Consider the following 23,651-nt stretch of genomic DNA (forward strand, 5'->3'; position numbering starts at 1 on the left):
GAGACGAGTGTCACTGCATTGGCTTGGAAATGGAGTTAAAGCCATATTTTTTTATCAGTGTTCTATTAACTTTTAAAAGGATGCCATTTGTTTAGAAATAGAGATGCTCTTAGAGAGGGCAGTTCTACTGAAAAAAAGTGCAACTGGTCTTAGAGCCTCTACATGCATTCCATTGTGATCATCTTTCACTGCCTCAAGTTCTCTGCTGCAAAGTGAGGAATGTGCCTCCCTTGTAGTATCTTGTTTCTCATAGTGTGTAGATGAGCAGTGACCAACTGTTTTGTTTCCATTCTGCCCTCAAAGCTCTTTTGACCTTTTTGGACACCATAGGACTTCGATCCTTGTTGTGAAGCGGCTCATTATTTCATTTCCCACATGACCACCAGCAATGAGGGAGTATCGCGATTAAACTCCCCATTCATAATCTCAAAATAAAGTTGTTGTTTTCATTCCTTGCACCGAACCAAAACTGTTTGGTCAACAGGATAAATTCACTTCATACGCAAAATTGTGCTTGACACTGTGTTCCGTTTCGACAAGTCTAGTTAGCCATCGTCAAGTTGGAACATGCAATTAAATGAGAAAAAATTGATGAGGACGATCAATGAAATGTATGCGGTAGGTATGTGCAAGCATTAGCTAACATCGTAGCGGGTCTGCCACCTCAAACCTAGAGTTTCGGTTAGGGAGTTTTAGAGCTGTTTCGCCTAGGGTTCCAGTTACCAGTCCAGTGTCGAAGCCTCAAACGGAGACTCGTCAAAGGTCAGTTTTTTCTGACATGGGGGTTCTAATGCTAACACATTAAAAATGCAGCCTCACGATACTAGCACTTGCTACCAACTCTGTTTATTCTGAAACACATAGGAACCGCCACAGCGCCTACAAACCATCTCCCACTTGCCCTTGAGCTACACATTTGCATACACTCATTAATTAAATAAAAATCCCAACTTTTAAATTTTACTTTGAACACTTTCAGTAACTGTGCCGCAGAGATCGGGACCTTTGGCAAAAAATATTTTAGGAAGAAACCCCCGTCGACACTTGGTGATTTCTTCAAGCAATTAATTTGATTCCGTTTACATATTTCTTGTGCGAAATAGTGCAGCAATGCGCTCTTTCACACAGCTATCTGTCTGGATTAGATAAGGAGTAGCCACAGGAGAAGCTTTGATATTCCTTCTCTACCTGACTGGTACAAAGCACTCATGGTGCATTCGTCACCATCATAATAAAAGCACATCATCTTGCCCTCCCAGCAGCCGCTTCAGCGCTGTCTACCAAAGAGGGAGTACCTCTCTTTGGGCTGTTCCTTATCTTCCGCCAACCAATTGGATGAATTGGATGAACACTCAATTGAGAGCCAGACAGCTGAGCGCATTGGTCCACTACTACGTGAAAGAAATGTGTGAACTGAAAGCAATTAATTGGTTGATTAATTTGTTTTAATTGATTGATTTTTTAATAGGTTTTGCTGAATATAGCTATTGTACAGGTGCAGAAAGTGTCTGAAGTAAAATTTTAAGCGAGTTTTTTTTTTTTTTTTTAGTTAATGTGCACGTGCAAATCAGCCAGTTGCTAATGAGCTCTTGTCCAATGTCTCAAGGATGTTTACCAAAACGGAAGTTTGTCTATAGCATCAAACCGTTTCTTAATTATTCAGCTGGGGATTTTCGTGAAATACCGGCTATAAACCTTCCACACGAAAATGGGACACGATACGCTACCTCCATAAAAACACAGCCCGTACCTATACTGTAATTATGTTTAACTACATACTCCACTTAAAATAAGTATAGGTATGGGCCTGTGCCCGTAAAATCCTTCTATCTCTGGTTACAGTTTGCATGGAGGTTTAATGTGGAATGTGATTCTCTGAACTCTGCTCTGGAGAAGGATATGGTATTACAAAAGAGTTGTATGTCTTAAGGAACACAAAGTTGCAGTGAAATTGAATTTTGTTATCTATTCATTGTGTCCTGTGTGGTTGTATTCGTTAGTGTCATGTTTATGTTTCAATTCCTATTACATTTGAATGCTTGCCATCACAGTATTTACTTATGTAAATGGGTAAGGAAATATACAGGGTGTTTGCTCTAACGTGTCCAGAAATTATATTTAACGCGAGCGATAAAAGAAAAGCAAGTGGTACTTTTCAGCTACTTGAGTAAGAAACGGGTACTACTTCACTAGTAGCACCTGTTTCTTAGTCAAGTAGCTGAAAAGTAGCGCTCGTTTCTCTTTTATCGCTCGCTTCATATCTTAGCATCACGCCCGGCCGAGGGCGGCGGCAACTTGGTGGAAGGGTACAAGGCTCAGGTCTTCCGCGAGGTACATTAAATATGTTGTGCCGTGTGTCAAGATTTCGGCGCACGTTAAAGAACCCTCAGGTGGGAAAAATTAATCCACAGACTGGACCAATGTGGCATTGCTCGTGCTCACAGTTGTCTCGCGACGTAAAAGCCCCAAATTATTATTATTATTTATTATTATTATTATTTATTATTATTATTACTTAGCATCATGTTCAGTAAAGCCTTCATCATGGGTTGTGTCTCACATTGTTTGTACCTTTTGTGGGTTGTATCATGTTTATGATTACACATTTCTAAATTGCAGTGGAAATGAAATGAAATGAAATGTCTGTATTCCTAAGTTTTAAATTTACACCATGATAAAAAGAAATGTTAATTTAAATCACTCTTCCTTGTTTGAAGGGAGGAACTCCAGTATGGGAAGATTTCTTAGCAAAGGCCACCAAACTTCATTCCCATTTAAAGTGAGTTTTTTGTATTCCTCCATGATATTTATATTGCATCATGCGTGTATGCTATATGGTCATGGCTGTGGTATGGCCAGGAATTTAGATTTAAAGGATCTTGTGTGAAGGGTGGTAACAGAAGCAATAGAGAGATTACATACTCCCCTCAATAACTTGTACACTGTATCTGTTTTGATAATGCTCGGCTATATGTGTGAAATGCTAAGAGTGGTTGGATCCTCAAAAAGTGCCTCAAATCTTCTCAAATTTTGTTAGGCCTGTGCAAGGGGAGTTCAGGCAGATCATTTAGTCATTAATTTGTCATCTGGCTAAAAGAAAGGAGAGGGATGTTGGCAATTAAAGCATGAATGGTCAAATATTTAGTGCTGCATATTCCTTGTGTTGAGGGATACATCAAGAGCACAAAGGAGTTAAAAGGACTTTCTATTTGTCTTATGCCTTGTGTCAGAGAGCACAACTTTTTTTTTTTTTTTTACAAATGTGAGTTAGTCAGTGTTGATCATGTCAGTTATGTGAGCGTCCATCAGCAATGACAAGCTCATCGTGCAAAAATCAGTCAGAGTCTACTTTAGTAGAAAATTCTGTATCTTTAAGATATAAGACTATCTGTTTCATATTTTCATGAAAAGTATGCCTCAGTTCAAAATTACTGCTTGGTAAATAAAATATAATTTCATTCTCAGAACTTTGCATCACCTAATATCCAGATCAGTTGACCACTAAACCCCATTTCTGCTTGTAACACGTAGAGCAGCTACCCAATGCTGTGTCCAATGTTTCACCTCCTGCTGAGAACTAGTCAGAAACACCACAGGTTTCTCTCACTCACAAACAAGATGTGCCTAAGTGTGCACCATCTCTCAGATGCAAGGATATGTCGTATTGAGGTAGTGTCTTCATGAGCCGACACAACTTTATAAACAGTAGCTGACTTTTGTATCTCTTTGTCATGTGCGGTGTGTGTTTTATTGTGCATTCCTTATCCCTGATATATCTCCTGGTGAAGGGCAGAAGTCATCATACACATGTACTTGAATTTCCTGCAGAACAACACCCTTTGTTAAAAGTTGAATACTCAATTTTGAGCCTGTGCATAGATGGAGCCACTGTATAGTAAAAGCCTCTTCAAAGTGGTAACGCACAAATACGTTAGATCTAAAAGTTTTGGAACCTACCTGTGTTTCTGCAACCTTTGCCATTTCTTGGGGAAAATTTACAAGTACCAATGTACTCTGAAGATCCTTTGGTTACCTCTAGCTTATGTTTCTCTTCTCTCTGCATTAGAGTTGGTCACCTAAAGTATTTTCATGCTCTACAGGATGACCGCTTCAGTGTCCGCAGCATTTCTCGATTCTTTCCAGAGGGTGGCAGACATGGCCACCAACACAAAAGGTAGCAGGCAACTTCAAAATTATGTACATGCATTGTACATCATGTATGTTCTTTCTGCAACATAGGAGCAACCAAAGAGGTTGGGAAAGCACTGACTCGTTTATGTCTCCGTCACAGAAGTGTAGAGGCCAAGCTGAAGTCCTTCACGGCGTGAGTTGCATTCATTCGAAATCTTCAGTTCAACATTAATAGCATAATAACGATTTTGGAGGTTATTGTTGTGTGGTTTTGTTAGAAATTGTTCCTTTTATTTACTGAATTTTTAGGTCCATCATGGACCACCTGGTGGTGCCACTGCAGGATAAAATGGAAGATTGGAAAAAAATAGCCCTGCAGCTTGATAAGGATCACTCAAAAGGTGAAGCACTAGTCTTAGCACACTTTAACCTTAACATTCCAGCTTGCTGCATTCTACCTGACTTTGGATTGGTGTTTTGGACAACATATTTATTTCATCTGTTCACTTTAATTCTTAGTACCTTGTGTAATGAACCAGTTAGTATTACAGTATGATGTAAGTAACACATGCTAAAAAATTGATGTCTGCATTTTTGCTTGTCAACTCATATCCTGTAAGAGTCCAGATTGAGACTGTTATGATTTTGTTCCACAAGAAGTGTTTAGGATCCATGGGTACATCATGATACAACAAACCTGAGCTTTAGCAATGAGTAAAATGAACAACACCTCGAAATTGCACAAGTCCTCCTCAATTTTGTGCACTTTCATGTCATAGCTGACCTTGGTCACGCATGTGCTATTTGGCATGTCTGTATCATTAGTGACATTCAGACAGCAGTACTTTATTTGACTGGCAGATTTGTTCCTTTGTGACAGTTTATCCTGTACTATTAGTTCTGACAACTGTTGTGATGCAGAGTTCAAGAGGGCCAGACAAGAGATTAAGAAGATATCAACTGACACACTGCGGCTGCAGAAGAAAGTAAGAAAGGGTGAGTTTCTCTGCTTTTTTTTTTTTTTTTCTCTCTCTCCTTTCTTGCAACGTCTGGATGCAAAAATCTGGATGTCGACTGTGCTTACATAGTAAAAGTGGTAGCGACATGCGCTAAAAATGCTGTAAGGTGTGTAATGCAGATATGCTCGCACTACCCACGAATGCAGTGTATTTTGCCCACAGTGCATAGCGACAGTGGGTTTGTATCTGCGAATACCTCAGAACTGTGTAGACGTAAGATGGCAAGTGTAATGCAATTCCCTTGTGCGGCATCGTGCTAGATGTAAGCTGTGATAACTAGTATGTATTTGCACAGGTTCAAAGTATGACATGCAGAGATCCTTAGACAGTGCTATACAAGATGTGAGTGACAAGTATCTGCTACTGGAAGAAACTGAAAAGCAAGCTGTCAGGCGGGCTCTCATCGAAGAACGCAGCCGCTACTGCACGTTTGTGTCCTGCCTAAGGCCTGTTGTGGTACGGTACTTCTGAGATTGCTCGTTAGGTTGCAAAGTTGAATCAGTGTTTCTTTCTCGTTGTGCATCATAGATTTACTCTTTAATTCATAGGTCGTTTTCTATTTGCAAGGCTGGGGACTCTGGGGACCTATTCGCTATTTTTTCTAGCAAGTGGGCAGATCTAACATCACCGTGTGATGGATGCCGAGCGCTTTGTTAGAGACATCCTGCATGCAGTTACACTAAACATGACAAGCTGCTTTCTTTATTTTACTAATCTGATACCTATATTCATAAGTGTTTTCCATAAATGTGCTAAAAGCACCACTGTAATATGCCCAACGTTTGAGCCTTAAATTTGGTTTTATGGCACTCCTAGAACATTCATTCATGTGTATGATGGCACCAGATCAGCGTAGCATTTTTTGATTTTACCGAAATTTTGTTTGCTGTTGCACGAGTCTGCTAATATGACCATGAAAGATAAATAGGGTAGTTGCATGCATTTGTCTAATGAAGAGTCTGCGTGCATGCTAGGGGTAATAATATATTGAGTCATGGGAACATTTAATGTTATAATTTTTTCAGCACTGGTTTTGTCACTCTCTTGTAGATGCAATGTAATTGCTACTGTGTAGTTGCTATAATGCTGGTTTCAATTCTTGCATTGACTGTGTTGGTTTATTGACTTGGTTTTTATTCAGCGTTTAGCAAAAACTGAAATGAACTGTTTTGAGTGACTGTAGCCGGTAATGGAAACACTCCAACCAGGCAAACAAATGCTGAAGTTGAAACTGCAAAGCATGGAAACTCCTGAACTAAAATCAAACTGATACTTGATTCCCTACAGTTCACATAAAAGGAACTTAGCAGTAAAGTTCTTCTGATTCTTCTTATTTTCTAAGATGCGATGTCTAATTGCATTTCTATTAATGTGTTGTGCAGGAGGAAGAACTGCAGATGCTGCAAGAGATCTCTCACCTCCAGGAGATAGTGGACTGCCTTACCAAAATGACCGTTAATCCTCAGCATTTGCCCTCTATGAGCGAGCAAGTAATTGCAGATCTCAAGGGCTCTGATGGATCCTGGGCATTCCAGGTAACCCCCATTCATGCAATGTTTTGCACTGCAGTACATGACTTTCCCATGTTGCTTTGAGGTGTTGTACTGATGCGTGTGCTGGTTGGTTGCAGACTCCACCTAGCTCCCCTAGCTCTCTGGGTTCTCGTAAGTCCAGTATGTGCAGCATCAGCAGCTTCAACAGCTCTTCAAGTAGTAGCAGCAAATCTCACTCTCCTTCTCACCAGTTTCGCAGCAGGTCCCAGGTGAGACTTCCAATTTTGAGTTTTTCAGGGTGTAGAATTGAACAGTCTTTCACAGCTGAGTGTTCTCAGTGTCTCAGCACATCACTTCTCTTTTTGCTTGCCACCACTGTGCATCCTTCTAGGCTCTGAATATAACAGTAACCTTAGATGCAACACTTATTCAAAGAGCAGAATCGTTGTGGCTGTTTTCCTACTAGTGGGTGTTGCTTCCCTCTAATGTGGATCCTGGTTATGTAACGTGTTCACTGTGTTAGTTACACCTGTGTGGGTGTCCCATCGGAAAGAAATCAAATGAAGTGCATGTGAGTGATAATCATTAAACAAAATTTGCATTATGAGACCCTACTTACGTAGCACACAAATACAAAAGAACAAAATAAAGGAGGATATAGAGGTTCTGAGGCATAGATATAGGCTGGCTTAGGCATAGACCACTGGATAGGACACTGATGAACAGTCGATGAAGCAGTGAATTGTACTTGGTGGTATCATATTTGCTGCTCTCCTTGTGTTCTGTTTAGAAAGTGTGCATACCACAGTCTAATAGATTCTAGATGTGGAAAGTAGCCCAACTAAAGTATTGCAACTGGAATATGCAGCAACCCACTGCTGGTCCTGCATTGCGTCTGTCCAGCGTATCATCCCAGGACTCTGGTTTCACATCTCAGGACACGCTGTTCATGCGGCCACCCTCACCCCGTTCCACTGAGAGGGCTGCCCAGGTCTGTCACTACACTCTTTTGCCTGTAAATGTGCTGTATGTCAGGCATATCTTTCGGGCATCATAGTATTGCCCTGAGAAAAACCCTCCCATACAATTTGCTTCCAGTAGTGTTTGTCCCAACACAGCTAAGGCAGTGTAAAAAAATTTCTTAACCGGTGCATCCAAAAAATGTAGAATCTGGTTCCGATGAAATTGCCAAGGCAACAGTAATGCATAACAAAATGAGGGCGGGGCCCTCACAAGCAAGGAAAGGAGGAAGCTAGAGGGATGCGCAGTTCCATAGAGAATGCCAGGCATACGAAAAATCAATTATGCTCTGCACGGTGCCATATTTACTGTGGCTCGCCTTGCATGTTAACTAACTATTACAGTAGAACCTCGTTAATTCGAAATCGTCTGGACGGCGAAAAAATTTCGAATTAAGCGGGCGTTCGAACTAAGCGAACCTGGGCACATGGTGAAGGAAAACATATTTATGAACACACTGAAGAACTAGCTTATCTTCGTCTGCCTCTTTTGGAAAATGATATTGCACGTCACCGTTCGCTCTAGATGGGCTACAAAGTATCATATTGCTGCATGTGCGCCGCTGGCTTAACAAACTTCCGGAAACAACAGCACACGTGCAGATTCATCGCCACAACAGACGTCATCATCACTCTGTTCATTTGCGCGAGCAGTGTTCAGAAAGATGTCTCCGGTGAGACTTGCGGCATAGGTCTGGTCTGTGTCTTCTATCCTGGCGTACTCTTCGAAAGACCCGAAGCCCTCCTCGGAGCTTGCATCACCGGCAAGAGCTTCTTGCATGTTGCCGATCTTGGATGATCGCCACTTTTTCTTTCATCGTCAGCTTCTTGTACTTCACCCGCTTGCTGTCTCCACAGGCAAGAAGTGAACTTTGAAGTGGATCTCAACAAAAGCACGAAACGAAAGCAAGCCAAAAAGGCGTTCGCGTAATCCATAATGGCAGCACAGCTGGGACACTGGCTGGCAAGGAAGAGCGAAAGGGTTGCACCGCGGGATTGGCAGCTGGGAAAGGGAAATTGGCAAGGTGCAAGCACGTGGTTTTTATGGCAGGTCGTCGTCGTATGGGTTGGAAGCTGATGGAAGACGATGAAGTTCAGTAGGAACCTTACGAATTAAGCGAGATACGGGGCAGTTTTCTTCAAATTATGCAGTCAGATTGCAACGCACGAAGACGGGACCGCAGCAATCCTTTGAATTAACCAGAATTTTGAATTAAGCGAGATCGAATTAGCGAGGTTCTACTGTATGGTGATGTGTTTTGCATGGAAACATCTAGGTGGTTGTATCCCTACTGCATTGCTTGTCAGCAAAAAATTTTGTTGCAAGTGCTTTAATCAAAAACAAATTTTGCTATTTGTTGTGTCACTCATTCACCAATAAGCTACCACAGTAGACTTCACAGTAAAAAGACGGATGAGCTACCCCAGTGCAAACGAATAATTAATGAAATAGAGGTATGTTAATTATCGAGACTTCAGAACATATGAAACTACAAGTTTGCCCTTGTGAATGAAATGCTTATTGCTATTATGTTCAGTAATGGATGGAAATATGTGCAGCTTCTAAAAAAAAGTACCGGAAATTCACAATGTAAACATAGAAATGAGGAGATGTGCACAAAGCAGGTTGCATGGAACACGTTGACTAACTCTCAATGCAGTCTGCCATACACAACACAGAGGGACCCTTCTCTCACATGTTATGCTGGTTGAAAAGGCTCACATGTTTGGAGCAGAACATCATCTTATGAGCACAACACCACAAAATATTGCACTATGAGGTATTCGAAATTATTCGAATTCGATTCGCAGTGTAAGTGAAGTATTCGTAAACTATTCGCAATGGAAATTTTGCTATTCGCACAGGTCTAATGTGTGAAGCTGTCAATCGTGAGTTTTATTTTATGTATTTATAAGATCAATAGTGGTGAGTTCCCAGGTGCCTTTAGGCGATTTACTGTGAAAGTGAGTAGCAGAAAGCAAACTTCTTTTATGAAAGCATTCTTATGGCTTGTGACGTTAGGTGCCTGGACTCTGTGACACAAATGGAGGTGGGCTCTCTCTTTCTGCTTGTACATCAAGCACTCCAGCTTCCCCATTTCCTGCTACTCCGTCGGTGACCTCTACGTGGCCCAATCTGCAAGACACCTTGCAGTTTGAACGAGCCATCAACTCTGTCATGAAGAGCCAAAGGCCGCACACAATTTCCACTGGTGGGTGCACCTGCGTACTTCATAGCCCACCCCACAAATGTCACCGTGACACTTCTTACTTAGGTGCTTAAAGCTTACTGCTTGCTATCGTAAGCCTCCTAACTTACATTAAGCAACATCACTGGAAGTGATGGTTTTAGTGCGGGATATACGACCATAAGACTACAGGCATCTACAGCACAAGAATGCCAGCAGTGTTGGTTGTCGTTTCATTGGCTTTGCCATTCAAGAAGTCTGCTTCATCTCGCATGCTTATACATGAGAGACTAGTGCTTCATAGTTTCTATTTCCTGAAGGTGGACAGTGAATTAAGTCAGCTTACTATATCGTTGTTTTGGTACATATTGGTTTCTTAGTTTTAGTACTGTGTTCTGTGTACAGTTAACTCTCGATTTATGAATGGTTAACGTTCCTGGAAAAATCGTTCATAAATCGAGGTTTGGGAAGTGCCTTGTCCCAGAGGGCACCATTCGTAAAGCAAGGTAATTCATAAATTGAGGGTTGACTGTGCTTAGTTTTAATACCCGATATTTATTTCAAGATGTCAGCCTTTCTCCCACGATTGACCATGTTCCCATCATGCGTGTGATAGAGCATTTACATACTATGTGTTGTATGGAGATGCATTGTGAATTTGGTATGCGTGTTTTCATTCCCATCAAAAAAATTTACTGCAGTCGCCGGCTGGTCTTTTGGTTTTTGAGGAGCCATAGAATTGGTCAGAATTATTGAGCAGTCCACATTTTTAGTCATTGGCAAAAATCAACTTGTGACTTAGAAAACTCTTTATGCAGGTATGGGGGCCACACAAGAATGGGACAACTCATTGGGACGAATTTGTGCTAATGTAGTTTTGTCACTGTACGTATTTACAAGTGCGTTGGTAGCTACAAAGATTGCCACAGTTGATTGGGGAATGTCAACAGTATCCACATTGCCGCTGCTGTCATCCAAGCCTTCCGCTGATAATCAAACAGTAGGACAAATGAATTCTTCACAGAATTTGATGCAGCTGTCAGCATTAGTATGTGTATCGAATGTTACATCTGAAAGATCGTACTCGCTGAGATCTTGACGACTTTGTGGTAGTATAGATTCCAGATGCATTAGTCATTACCACAATAACGTCTCCCCACTTGACTTGGAATACAGCGTTTAACAACTTTTGTTTTCATTTTTAGAAATTGGATTTATTATTGGAAATTGGAATAATACTCATTTTAGGAACATGTTTCAAGCGCAGTAGCCAGGCATACGCAGATGAGTTAGGCCTCTGTGCACGTGTGTGTAGCGCTTCTGCGGCTGAACTGCATTGGAGCGACCACAAGCAATGCAATCTTAATTATCTGGCTCTGTCCTACAATGCCTCCAGTTTTCGTAAGATTGCGCAGTTTGAAAAGCCAAGCAAGCTCGACAGAAATCAAGCTGTACTTGAAGGAACTATGAAGTTTCTCAAATACCCCATACAATTTTTGCTGAAAACAGCAGGGTGTCGAACCGAAACGTTTTTCGTTCCGGTTTTCGTTCCGGTTACATCATAAACGTTCCGGTACCGGTTCTGCTCCGGAGCAAAAAAAATAACAGTTCATACCGGTTTTTAACCGGTTCCGCTTCTACTGGGGATATTCATCCCCACAAAAAAAAAATCAATGTTACAAAATGTAAACCCGTTTATTCCGCATACATGGTATTTAATATTAATAGACAGCTGTGAAATTGGTAGCTCCTGGTTCCTGTAGGTTACTGTCTGTTCAAATGGGCTTTCTTCTTTCTTGAAGCACATTCTACAAATGGACTTGTTTGTCGTGATGTCACGCGTAGAGTACTCGCTTGCTGGATTGGAGCGATCGCGTCCCATCCGAACGTCTGTTGCTACTGTCTAGCCAGCAAGCACCACCGCACGAGTAGGACGCAAATCGAGAAACACCTTCACTCACAAACGCGCTCGACGGCTCCGTTTTATTTTCTTCGTGTCCTGTCCACAAAAGAGTTGCCACTTCGCACGGGCTTGCCCTCGCGTATACGTAAACGTATTCAACTTAGCTGCTCTTCAACAAGGGACGCGTTGCGCAACATTACCGATAAAGAAGCCGTTATGCAGCCCCCTTGGGTCGCTCTTTAGTTGAAGAGAGTTTGCGGGGATCAGATTAAAACGAACACTACAGCACATTGCTAGAGAGTCACATGTACCTCTAAGTCTGTGTGCGTGTGCGAACGATAAGCCATTACAAAGGGAGCCTAAGGGTCATATTATACCGACATACATTCCACCGTAACCGTAACCCTCGTATAGTATCCATGACATGACTTCAGAGCACACGATGTCTGTTTCAGTCGCCTATCCGTAGTTCAAACCGATGAAGTTTTTTCTTGGACCGAAAACTGTTAAATATATTTTTCGGTTTCCCTCCTGAGCGAAAAAAACGTATACGGTTTTGATTCCGTTCCGGTTCGCACCAAAATAGCGTGTGTTTTTTTTTCGGTTTTCGGTTCCGGTTTTCGGTTCGCTCCGACACCCTGGAAAACAGTTCTTCCTGTCGAGGAACTCTTACGCCAGAAATTTTTCCCGGTTAATTAAAAAAATCGGAGTACAAGTTCAAAATAAAGGTCAGCGACTATATGTCCTGTTCTTATCCGATGTGATATGACTGGAAACGGTCTCCTCTTTATGCAAGTTGAGTAAACTGCTGATGGGAAATTATGTACTGGATTCTCTTACTATTTTAACTTAGTTCTTTCCCAAGACCTCTCTTTTTTAAGCGTATGTTACAATGCAGTTACACAAAATGATCTATGTATATCGATTAAATTTTCTTTGTTCCCAGCATATGAGCGTGCTGGCCATCAAAGCCGCCCTGCACTGAGAGCAGAAACTTTTCAACCACTGGAAGGAGATCTGTTGACTGGATCTAATCACTCTGGAAGTGCAGACACCCTGACTTCTACGTCCGGTGACAGTGCAGATGACTCTAGGATGCTATTGATCCCACCGCCCCTTGCTGAGGGTACCCTGCAGAGTGTTCCACCTGTGCCTGAATGGTAATTACTGCATTTGTCAGAATTCTTGCAGATTTTGCACCAGATATAGTAAATCATCAGCCTCATAGCAGATGTAAACCAGTGCTTCAGTTTCATACGTATAGGGTAGAAGAAGCAAACATTGGAGATACAGTCAGACCCCTTTAGAACGACCCCGAATCTAGTGAGGGGACAATTCAATTTTTTGATATTCAGATACAGGTAAACAAAGGAAGTGCTTGCTGAGAATACAAAAAGAGTTGTGAAAAGTCGTTGCTACCGTTTGTGTCAATACAGTCGCCGTCCGATTTTTCGGACTCGGCGGGGATCGCGCAAAAGTCCGAATAATCGGGCAGTCCGAAAAAACGAATTTCGCTTCAAAATAGACTTTACTAAGCCCTAGTTGGCTGGGAAAATTTGTCGATGCTTTCCTAGCGCGCTTCCAGCTCTGCCTGATAACATCTGCTTCTATTTCCCGAAGCGACATTTCCTCAATGTACACTGTCAGAGGCACCGCCGTCACCAAGTCCGCAAGTCGGCTTCACCTAACGCATGCGTGCTTTAGGTGAAGCTCGCTTTACAGCGCGACTCGTGGGCGGACAGCACGTGGCAGCCGTTGGCCAAAAACGAAGACGCAAAAGCGCTACGACAGACCTCTTCTACTCAGAGGAATGGAAAATGAACAATCATCACTGCCTATTTTTTTGCCTCAATATTTTAGTTGGTTGATTTTTTTTAATACGAATTTCAGATGGTAACAATATTTTTCCGTCACCCCAAGAGAGAAATTCGCGGGTTGGGCAAACAGAGTCCGAAATATCGAGCGACGGAGCTGCACGGCGTCCGAAATTTTGGACGTTCTTATACATTAACTCTATGGGACCCGCGGCCGTTCCGCGAATGAGTCCGAATAATCGAGCATGTCCAAAAAATCGGGGTCCGAAAAATCGGTCGGCGACTGTATATCAAAGAAATACTGTAATGCAACATGCGATTACTTGTGCCATAAATAAGTCGTGTTGCCTCAAAATGATGGAAAGCAAGTTCACAGATTAGAACAAGCTGGCTTCACCAGAGCTGTTGTCTATGATGTTGTCATTCGGGTGTTAAAAAAAGGAAAAGAACCCCAAACGGAAAGATAAGAGTACAGGAAGTAAGCAAGAGCGGGATTTATACAATATGTACATAAAGTCTCGCATTACGCCTTGCAAACATTACAGAGTAGTACTAGTATTAAAAAAAGTGTTTTCAGTTGGATTCTCTAATAGACAAGGTAGAGCGTTGTGTAGGCGGGCTGTACATTATAACGCTGAAGTGCAGTGAAGTTTATATGAGGCAGTCGTCAAAGTGTATTAATACCAGACTAAGAGCATTCGCCTAATACTTCAAACAGATATAACACGCTGGGCATTTGTTAGCGTGTGTAGGATGTGAGGCAAAGTTCAATGAAACAAAGATTCTGTTCAGGTGTAATAAACAGGGCAGTAATGAGAAAAGCAAGTGATAGCTGTATCAGTAAACAGTCTATTTTATCTTTAAGAAAAAATAAGGACGTTCATGTCTGGGAAAACAGGTAGTGATAGCCATAAACAGGAAGTCCAACACAAGGAGAGAGCGGGAGAGGGAATTTCAGTGTATTATGTGCCCACCGTTTCACGAAAAGAAAATCAATGGTTGACAATTCAGTGCAGTTCTCCTCGTCCTCTTTTGTGTTCGTCCGCACTGAGGGATTTATTGCTTTTAAGTATAGCTTTCAGGACTTTAATTTTGCATGTTCATAGAAATATTTTGTGAGACTGTGCAGGAATTACTGTAAAAGTTTTTTTTTTTTTTGTTTTTTTTTTTTTTTTTCAGTACTGACCTAAACCTTTTTAGGACAATCTCTGTCTCACTTCCGTCCTGCTTGTTCACATGCCTCGTGGCTGATAGCTGTGCTCAAGTCGCTTGAGCAATGCTAGATGTAATTCCTACAAATTCTGCATGCTTAAATTCAGCATTTGTTGGTTGTTTCAGTTGAAGGGTTTCCAACAATGTTTGGGCAAGTAGCATACTGTCTGTAGAAGTCTGTGCTCACCTTCAGAATTTAACATCAAACATGTCAAGTGTCATAGCTACGGACGTGCTCATGGGTACCTAAACTTCCAGATATTTTTTTGTCACATAAAAGTAGCACCATGCACAAAAAAGATCTTCAACAATAAATTGGCACAGTGCACTCGAATGTGCCAATTTGTGCTAGGTGATTGGTTGTCTGTCCCCCTACTACTTGAGGCACTCTAAACTCAGGAGAGAGTCCTGCTGACGTGGTGTAACGATAGCATTTCTCACCGCAAATCAGGAGGGCCTAGGTTCGAGTCTCAGTGTGAGCACCTTTTTCCTGAGTTGTTTGATTTAATTTATTCTTGGGCTTTGGAGGTTTTCGTGTTTATGTCATCCATGTTTGTGGCTTGCCTCGGCTAATTCTCGTTGTTTACATGGTAGATGTTGCGCTTCATCTTATACACATGTGGTACGCCTGCACACGCTGTCACAATGCTACTTGTGCAATGGGTACGACCCAATGGCAATGGCCTGCAGAGTGTATTTGAGAAAGATCATCTGATTGTCAGATGGACATGGTCAGGTGAAAGATAGAATCTAACACATCTTCAGAGGTTGTGATTTGTAGGTGCTTGATACGTGTATTTCCTCCTTTGACAGTAGTCCTCTTGAAGACCACTCCCTGAACCCACCCGGACAAATGAATGATCAGTCAACTGCGACAGTCCCAGATTTTCACAAGCCTGTGTTAGAACAAGGTAAACAGTTTTAGGCATCTTGAGTCACAGTTAGCTCAAATTTCAGGATATATTTTTTACGAGAATGCCTCATGTATAATGTGTTGTTTTGGGATTGTCCAAGTACTTTCTTGGGCCGTGGTGGATGATACAAATAGATGAGTTGCCAGGTGTGCATCTCGTAGTTGCCTCGGCAACAATATGCCACATAGCTACGATATGTAACACTGGAACATTTCCAGCCCCATCACTAACAGGTTTCATTCTTTTGGGGTCCTGCACTGCTTCCTCGAAGGAAGTAATCTTGTTACAATGTTGTACTAAACAGGACTGTTAGGGCAATCCTGTATTGCAGTCTGGCACCTAGACATGTACAAAAAAAAAGTGCATACAACTCTCCTGTGGTGTATGTTTAAGGAGGAGCTTCAGGACAAGAGCTGCCGATATTTCAAACAATCTATTCTCCTGGGCTGTAGGGTACTTAAGTAGACAAATAAATTAAGAAGAAACAAATAAAACAGGCATTCAAGAACCCAATTGTAATATGAGTAATGTCAAGCACTAACAGAGTAATACGTACATGGCACACAAGTTAGAAACAGGGGAGAATACAATATCACCATGGAAAATGATGTTGAATGATCTGTAGTGAGTGATCTCTTATGTCTGGTGGTAACCAGCTGGTGGAGCCGAAATAAATGAGCAAAAAATAGCCATTTAGTCCTTTGTGCAAAAGAATCGAATGTATTATACAGTAAACCCCCGATAACTCGAAGTCGTAAAAACCGGAAAAAATTTCGAGATAAGCGGGGTTTCGAGTTAAGCGAAAATTACGTTGCCACGATGTTACTACAATGCGCTATGTTATGAAACGTAAAAAAAAAAAGCGTTCCTACAGTAATAGGGCTCGTAAACAATTCCGAAGCCATTTATTTTTTAACATCATCTGACACTGAATAACTCCGTAATAGCAATCTGCTTGGCATTTGCGTCTGTGAACAAGAAAGCATCTTCAAGCACTTCAATGCAACGCATGAGAGGCTCCTCCCGGCACGTCACTACCGCGGGCACTCTCGACGATTTTTGTATCACTCAGTTCACCGCTACTGGAACATCGCCGTCGTAAAGCGCATAGTCCTCGATATTCAAGTCCTAAGTCACTCTCCCCAAAACATGCGTGGCGCATCACGTCGTTGCACAATTCATCACAGCCACTGAACTAGTCTGCTGGCTCCGGTACGGCGATGGAAGACCAGAAACCCGCATGAATGAAAGAGTTCATGCTATTGGCTTGATGAACTTTCTACCAGGCCTTTGATAAGTGCCACCTTCCGCTCCAAAGTCAGGGACTTTCATGCGCGTTGTTCAGCCATCATGGCGGCGCGAAGAACAAAACGAAGAGAAGCTCGGACAAATGCAGAGGAGTGACGTTGGGTGGAAAGGGTAGGGCTGTCTGCCTGCCACAGCTAGCGGCGCGTGAGGCGTGAGGCACTAGGACTGAAACGCTTTGACCTTGACCTAGCCTCGGGGACCAAAGAATGCACGTTATCAGCCGTAGGTACGCTGACCTACCGGTGATGGGATTTCGAGATATCCGTACTCCGGCAAAAAAAGGCTTCAAGTTAAAAGGGCGCAAATATGTAGGAAGCATTGGGACATGGATCGGGACGCGAAAAATATTCGAGATAACCGATATTTCGAGATAAGCAAGTTCGAGTTAACGAGGGTTTACTGTAATGTGGTTTCTAAGAGAATAGGTTGTGTGATGGGCGTCTTAGTGAAAATGGGGTTGCGTTACGGATTATGCGTAAAGGTTATAGTTATATGCCAAATGAGGCTGTGTACGTTATGAATATTTAGCATTCTGTAGGAGAATGTCAGTCATGAAGATGATGTCTTCAGGAATGTGCTCGGGAACAAATGTAGTTAAAGCCTTGAGTGTTGTAACATACCGCAGAAAAACTGCCACAGCTGTGTATCTTCACTATCGTTATTGACCATGTCTTGTTTCACTTTTTTAAATCTGTAGAATTGTAACGGTTGTTGTTTCTAATTTAAAACTGACCACAATTTCATCCTTTTACACTTAAATGTTGTGTATCTTTGGCTCCCTTGCAGTCATTCCGCAGCCCATCTATGTCAATGCCGAGGACTTGGGATCGCATACCCTTGAAGAAAGGAGACCAGAGTCACCGCCCCTCCCACCTCCTCCTCCACCTTCTGTTGATGAAGTAAATCCAGTAAAAGTAGGTGCAAGTATGTACATGTTGCGGGCTACTAATCTTCTGTGTGAACTTGCAGGCCACAACATCTCATACAGTCCCACCAGCACGTAATGAATATGCAAGGAGGGAAGACATCTACAAGACATACTCCCCAAGCAGCTCTGTTTCACGATTTGAAGGTAAGCCTCATCTGTGTCCCTTTGCTTTAGTGGAACCTAGTTAAGCTCGAGCTACTTCACATAGCTGCTTCAGCTCTTCTATGTACTGGCAGAAAACACACCTTATGTTTTGGACCTCAACAGGAAGATAATATTGCATATGTACAGTGGAGACCGCTTATAACGTCTGTCGCGGGACCGCCAAATGTCACATTTTTAGGCCAATACGTGCCCGAGATTGAGCATCCACCTTTCTGTTATACCATGTTGTGCAACGGACTGAACAGCGCGGAGATTTCTTGCAGAGAAAACAATTTATACAACGTTCTCGCGGAGCCTGGAAAAACGCCGTGATTTTTGTCTGGCGTAGTTTCCTGACCGTGCCTTGCACATGAGTCCCCAACAACGGCGCGGCAACTGAATGCCTCGTCACTCGGTCCATTCTGGGTGCAGAAGTCCCTTAGTTTGTGCACACACATCATCGCCTCTTTGCGGGGCTGCTACCGCAAAGTCCCGATGATCATCCGAGTGGTTTTCCAGCACGCACGCCTCACGGTCCCGGACAGCTTGCACTATCGCTTCATCGGTGGCTGTTCACTCGTAGATGCAGACATCGGTGCCTCTCAAAAGTGTCCGCTGAAAAAACAGTCATTCTCTGCAAGATCGTTCGATAAGTTTTGCGCGTTGATCGTGTCTCAGATGGCGCGGGTGACATAATGCAAAGAGAAGTCGGAAGCTTTCCCGGCGTCCAACCTCCTCGCAAGACACCCTTGCCTGCCTCGTCACGAGGAGATAACAGAAGCATTCTCTGCGATGGGTGATTCACGCTTCGGAATTCGCTGACAAATGCGCTCTGTCCTTCGGTGACTGCACTATAACCGGTATCCCGCATCGGGATGGACCATTATAAGTGGTATTCCTATACATTATGTTCTATGGGAAGAATATTGGGGGTTGGGAAAAGCCGCATTATAAGCGGTCCCGCACTGTAAGTGGTTACGTTATAAGTGGTCTCCACTGTATTGCATTATCCATCCATGTCATAAGCACGGGTTGCCTCAGGGTTCTCCCCACGGTGGACGGCAGTGGACCTGGCGCCCACCACTCCTTTCTGTCGTGTTTCTCACCGCACGTCGGTCGTACTGACATTGACGGTGATATTGCGCCGTCGGCGCGTGCCCGCACAGCGACCATGCCCGGTGAAAAGAGAGAGGGGGGCCCTCCCCCACGTCTCGCGTTTCGCTATAGTCTCCCCTCGCTGCTCGAATACAAGACCCTTAAAAATGATCGCAAAAATGGGAAAAAGAGAGAATAATTTCCACCTAACATACTTCATTAAGAACACTCAACTTCCATCTGTGTCAGAATCACCGCTGTTCTCCTTGTTTGATTTTTTTTTTTTTTTTTGATTGCGTGTTAGCATCGCGAAGCAACTGTGGCTATGAGCGGCGTACAGATGTGGACAGACGGGGAGAGGACAGCAGGAAGGAGTGGGGGACAGGGGGATTAGTATGCGTCCTGGGCCGACTTCAGGGGGAACTGTGCCGACATTCGTCTGGAAAGTCTTCGGAAAACCCAGGGAAAACCTCAGACAGCACAGCCGGCGGTAGGATTCGAACCCACCACCTCCCAGTCTACAGCACAACCTTGGTTACCACCAACGAGCGGACGCCTTAGCCCACTCGGCCATGCCGCTGGTCTCTCCTTGTTTGAGTTGTCCCACAGCAAGTCGTCTCGAGTCCCATCCATCGTGTTCGAGATGCTGCATTTCTTGAACGCGCGCACTACGATGTTCTCGGGGATTGCCCTCCACGAGTCCAAAATCCATGTGACTACTTGACTCACAGAGGCACGCTTTAGACGTCCCGTAGAGGTTAGCCCCTTCTCGATGTTAGCTTGCAGTCCACTCTTGGGCCCACCGAAGGTTTTCCTCATGCTGGAACGTTCAAAGATTTCTTTGCCTTGTCCAAGCCATCTTTGTACGTTTGCCTCGCAAACTCTGAAAGGCTGCCTAACTTGAACGTTGTTCTTCGTGATTCAGCTGCTTCGATCACTTACCGCTTGAACGCTGCAGAATAGAAAACACACACTGGGACCGTCCCGAAATGCAACTAGCACCGAAAGACGCGACTCGCGAGATAGCCGGCAAGTAAGGGAGAAGTAAGTCACGTGGGCTCTTCTTTCACTCTCGCCCTTTTGTCTAGTGTTTGCGTCTTTCCCTTGTGTGGCGGGAAGTATGGTTTCGATTGCCAGACGATGTGAAACACTTCCCATTCAACGAGGTGGTGGAGAAGTGGGCCAAGTTAAAAAAACAGGAGACTCAAATTCTACGCATATTGCGAGTGTGGCAATAAATATTTTAACTGGCAAGACCATGTGTGATCCCCCCCCCCCCCCCCTCCTCCCCCCTCCCCGGTAGCGGATTTAGGTAAGCAACGAAGCCATCGTTGCCTAGGAACATTTTCGAGGTATTGGTGGAACAAGGCATTCTCGTTTCAAAACACTTGACCCACTTTGCAGACTGCCAGCCTGACCTTCTCATGTCTTAAAGGTGTTCACCTGCCCATGGTGACTTACAAAGTTCTGGCCACTGCTGAGGATGACTGCAGCTCTTGCTAACTCTATTGGCAGATCAATTTTGTCCTCATTTTAAGTACAAAATCTAATGGCTGCTGTAGTGATCCAAAGTTTACTAGAGGTGTGCGAATAGTAGTGATTTTTAGGATCGAAGTGAATAGTACAAATGTCAAATCTAACTGAATTGAATTCGAATAGTTAACGAATTGTTTAGTGGATCATGCTGCCCATCATAGTCTGTTGCTTTAAGTTCACACAGTACAAGAGCAGTCAAATGGTGATTTCTACATTCTCAGCAAAAAATGGCATGCAACAAGAGCAGGATGGGCATACACTTTATTATAGAGTATACAGGTTTATGAATTGCTTGAAGTGTTTCATAAATGAACACCAATTCTGGATACCGTGAGACCACAAATAGACTTTCGCTTGACACCTGGGTTGCAGGAATGGACAAGTAGAGCTGCGCCACTTTAGTTATTGCAGGAAACTTCTCCTTTCCATGTGACTGCCATTAGAGCAGTAGGCTCTCTGAGCGTGGCAAGACAAAAGAACAAAGGTGTTCCTCTACTTGAAGTGTTGGCAGCTTTTGGGTGTTCTGGCATGAAACACCTGATGCAGATGCTAACTCCCCAAAAACACTCCACACGGCAGACAATGTAGAAGGCACAGAAGAAACTTTGTCGGATGTTTCTGCACTTCCATTGCATGATCCAGCTCAGCTCTACAGCCACTTCCAAAAGTCATCTTGCCCATTGTTTCTCTGACTGGGTTGCATAACAGACATTCTTGAATTTTGGGTCTAGCAAGGTTGCAAGTGCAAAAGTGTTGGTCATTTTGATGTCTACAAACCTGGTCTTTGTGCTATGGAAAGGTTTGCAGCAAATGACACTGTACCACCTTAAAGGAGCAATGAGGTGACATTTAACGTGGCTCGAAACCCTATCTCATTCGTCAAGCTGTCCATCAGGAACCATCGTGCAAAATATTTTTGCTCTGCGGTGTATTATAACTGAACAATCAAATTTAAAAAACAGTCTTAGAAAGCAGCCGCGGACAGCCGACACGATCCTCACATGACATAGGCAGTGATGGAAGTGCTGCGCGATTTGTGCCAAACTGCGCCACTCACGGGGTGCTGCACCATCTTGCACCGTAGAGAGTTTTTTGCATTTGTGCCAAAGTTGCGTCAAAGCAAGGACATGGAGATTGCCCATGTCACAAGAAAACGATACCCAAAGTGAACAAGATGCACCTGCGTTTGACAAAATTTTGACGTGAGAGGAAGCTGTCACAGCGACTTTCTGGAGGGCTAATGGCGCAAGTCGAAGCCGATGCCAACTATGCGTAGTCCAGCCCCTCCCACGACCTACTAGATTATAGCGACCATGTCATAGGCACCCCTTCCCAGCGCCGCATTTGGAGGCTAGTGGTGGCGCTACTCATCGGTCCGGTTACTGCTTGTTCAATTTCTACAATACTTTGTACCTCAGCTTACTTTAGTATTTTTGTACAAGCGGTGGATGCCCCACGAGAGATGCTTCTCTCTAAAATTGATTATCCTCATCATTCTGCGCGTTTTCGTAGGAGCTGTTGCTGTCGTCTGCTGCGGTAGTCGTACGTCCGCTTCTGCGCGTTCAAAATTCAAATTTCTATTGTCCAATCAAGATGTAGATCTCGCGGGCCGATGTGTAGCGGATCGTGCGGACGGGCTCCTCATAGTGGTTGCCGATAATGACATGGTCATTATAATCTAGTAGGTCGTGGCCCCGTCTAGCCAAGCAGCCGCACGTTACGACCTCCTCATTTTTCGATCCAAAGGGAAGCTGGATGTATCTAAAGATATGGTTTAAGCCTATTGTTGATGGTCACTGCAAATTGCCACATATGAGGGTAGCTGGGATAATCTAATCTCACTGGATTGGGGAAAGTTACTCCATCCTTTCCTTCCTCGACCTTGTAGCAACAAAGGCAGCCGTAGCATGTGTGAGCATGCTAGGCCGACAGTGTTGCTCCAAGGCAGTGGCAGAGATCAGAGGATGGCAATACTTTCCTCAATTCATTGGCTTTAGGCTAATCGGCAACAAAACACATTGCGTGCATGGACACACAGTTGTTCACACTCTGCACGAACTCCTTGGAAGCGGCTACGCTGTGTTAGGTTGTGGCAATGTGTCGTGACTTCTCCCTGTGCTCCCTGTGTCGTTTTTTACGCTAGGTTAACCGAACTGTTCTCGCCTTGCACCATTTCCATATTCCCATTTACCCAACTGGCGGAATGTCAAACGTCATGGCCCACTGCCAGTATTCATGGTGACTCTCATACAGTGGCGGATCCAGGGGGGTGGTTGGGTGAACGCCCCAACCCCCCCAAAAAAACGTCAGTTTATACCGTATATTCTCGTGTAAGGCCCGCACTTTTTTTTCGTTATCCGGGCGGGGTGCGGCTCGACACGAAACACAGTCGCGGTCACGTGCTACAGCCGCAACTTTGCCGCAGCTGTTACCAAGAGTAATGCAGCGAATCATAACTCGGATACTGTATCAAACAAAACGTTTATTCAGTCGTCATCGTCTTCCTCGCTCCCGCTCGCGAGATCACTCGCGCTCTCGTCGTCACGGCCAGCCCAAAGGTGGTCGTCTTCAGTACCGTCCATGTTGTTGGATATCCCAGTCACCTTGAAGCTCTTTGTGACGGTATCGAACGACACAGAACGCCATGCGTTCAAAATCCAGGAGCACACCTGTTGAAGCGATGCCCTCTTCAAGCGTCCAGTTGGGGTCATCTCGTGAACGCCCAATGCCAGCCATTCAGAGTAGCAACGCCTAAATTCCTGTTTGAAAGGTCGGTTGACCGACATTTTTCCTTCGGAAGCGTCTTCCTCTTGAACACAACGTAGGGGGAAGTTTCCTGCCGTCAGCAGTAATGCACAGCATCACAGTACATCTCTGTTGCTCACCGCCCGTCATGCGTACAGAGACGCTTTTCGCACCTTTAAAGTCCACCGTCGTGCTTTCGGG

General features: G+C 43.8%; 1 protein-coding gene across 2 annotated transcripts in view; it reads left to right on the forward strand.

Moving 5' to 3' along the window:
• The window catches only part of LOC135377817 (protein MTSS 2-like), a 32,038-nt gene that overhangs the window by 2,846 nt on the left and 5,541 nt on the right, over positions 1 to 23,651 (forward strand). For both annotated transcript variants that reach the window (XM_064610508.1, XM_064610509.1), the window contains exons 2-15: positions 2,718 to 2,779; positions 4,101 to 4,174; positions 4,240 to 4,324; positions 4,441 to 4,532; positions 5,053 to 5,127; positions 5,446 to 5,606; positions 6,533 to 6,685; positions 6,781 to 6,912; positions 7,512 to 7,634; positions 9,686 to 9,875; positions 12,701 to 12,914; positions 15,594 to 15,691; positions 17,789 to 17,916; positions 17,972 to 18,074. In XM_064610508.1, coding sequence (XP_064466578.1) covers positions 2,718 to 2,779; positions 4,101 to 4,174; positions 4,240 to 4,324; positions 4,441 to 4,532; positions 5,053 to 5,127; positions 5,446 to 5,606; positions 6,533 to 6,685; positions 6,781 to 6,912; positions 7,512 to 7,634; positions 9,686 to 9,875; positions 12,701 to 12,914; positions 15,594 to 15,691; positions 17,789 to 17,916; positions 17,972 to 18,074 — 1,690 coding nt within the window. The remainder of the gene's footprint in view (positions 1 to 2,717; positions 2,780 to 4,100; positions 4,175 to 4,239; positions 4,325 to 4,440; positions 4,533 to 5,052; positions 5,128 to 5,445; positions 5,607 to 6,532; positions 6,686 to 6,780; positions 6,913 to 7,511; positions 7,635 to 9,685; positions 9,876 to 12,700; positions 12,915 to 15,593; positions 15,692 to 17,788; positions 17,917 to 17,971; positions 18,075 to 23,651) is intronic.

This window comes from Ornithodoros turicata, chromosome 1, assembly GCF_037126465.1.
Source record: "Ornithodoros turicata isolate Travis chromosome 1, ASM3712646v1, whole genome shotgun sequence".
In the NCBI taxonomy this organism is placed as follows: domain Eukaryota; kingdom Metazoa; phylum Arthropoda; class Arachnida; order Ixodida; family Argasidae; genus Ornithodoros; species Ornithodoros turicata.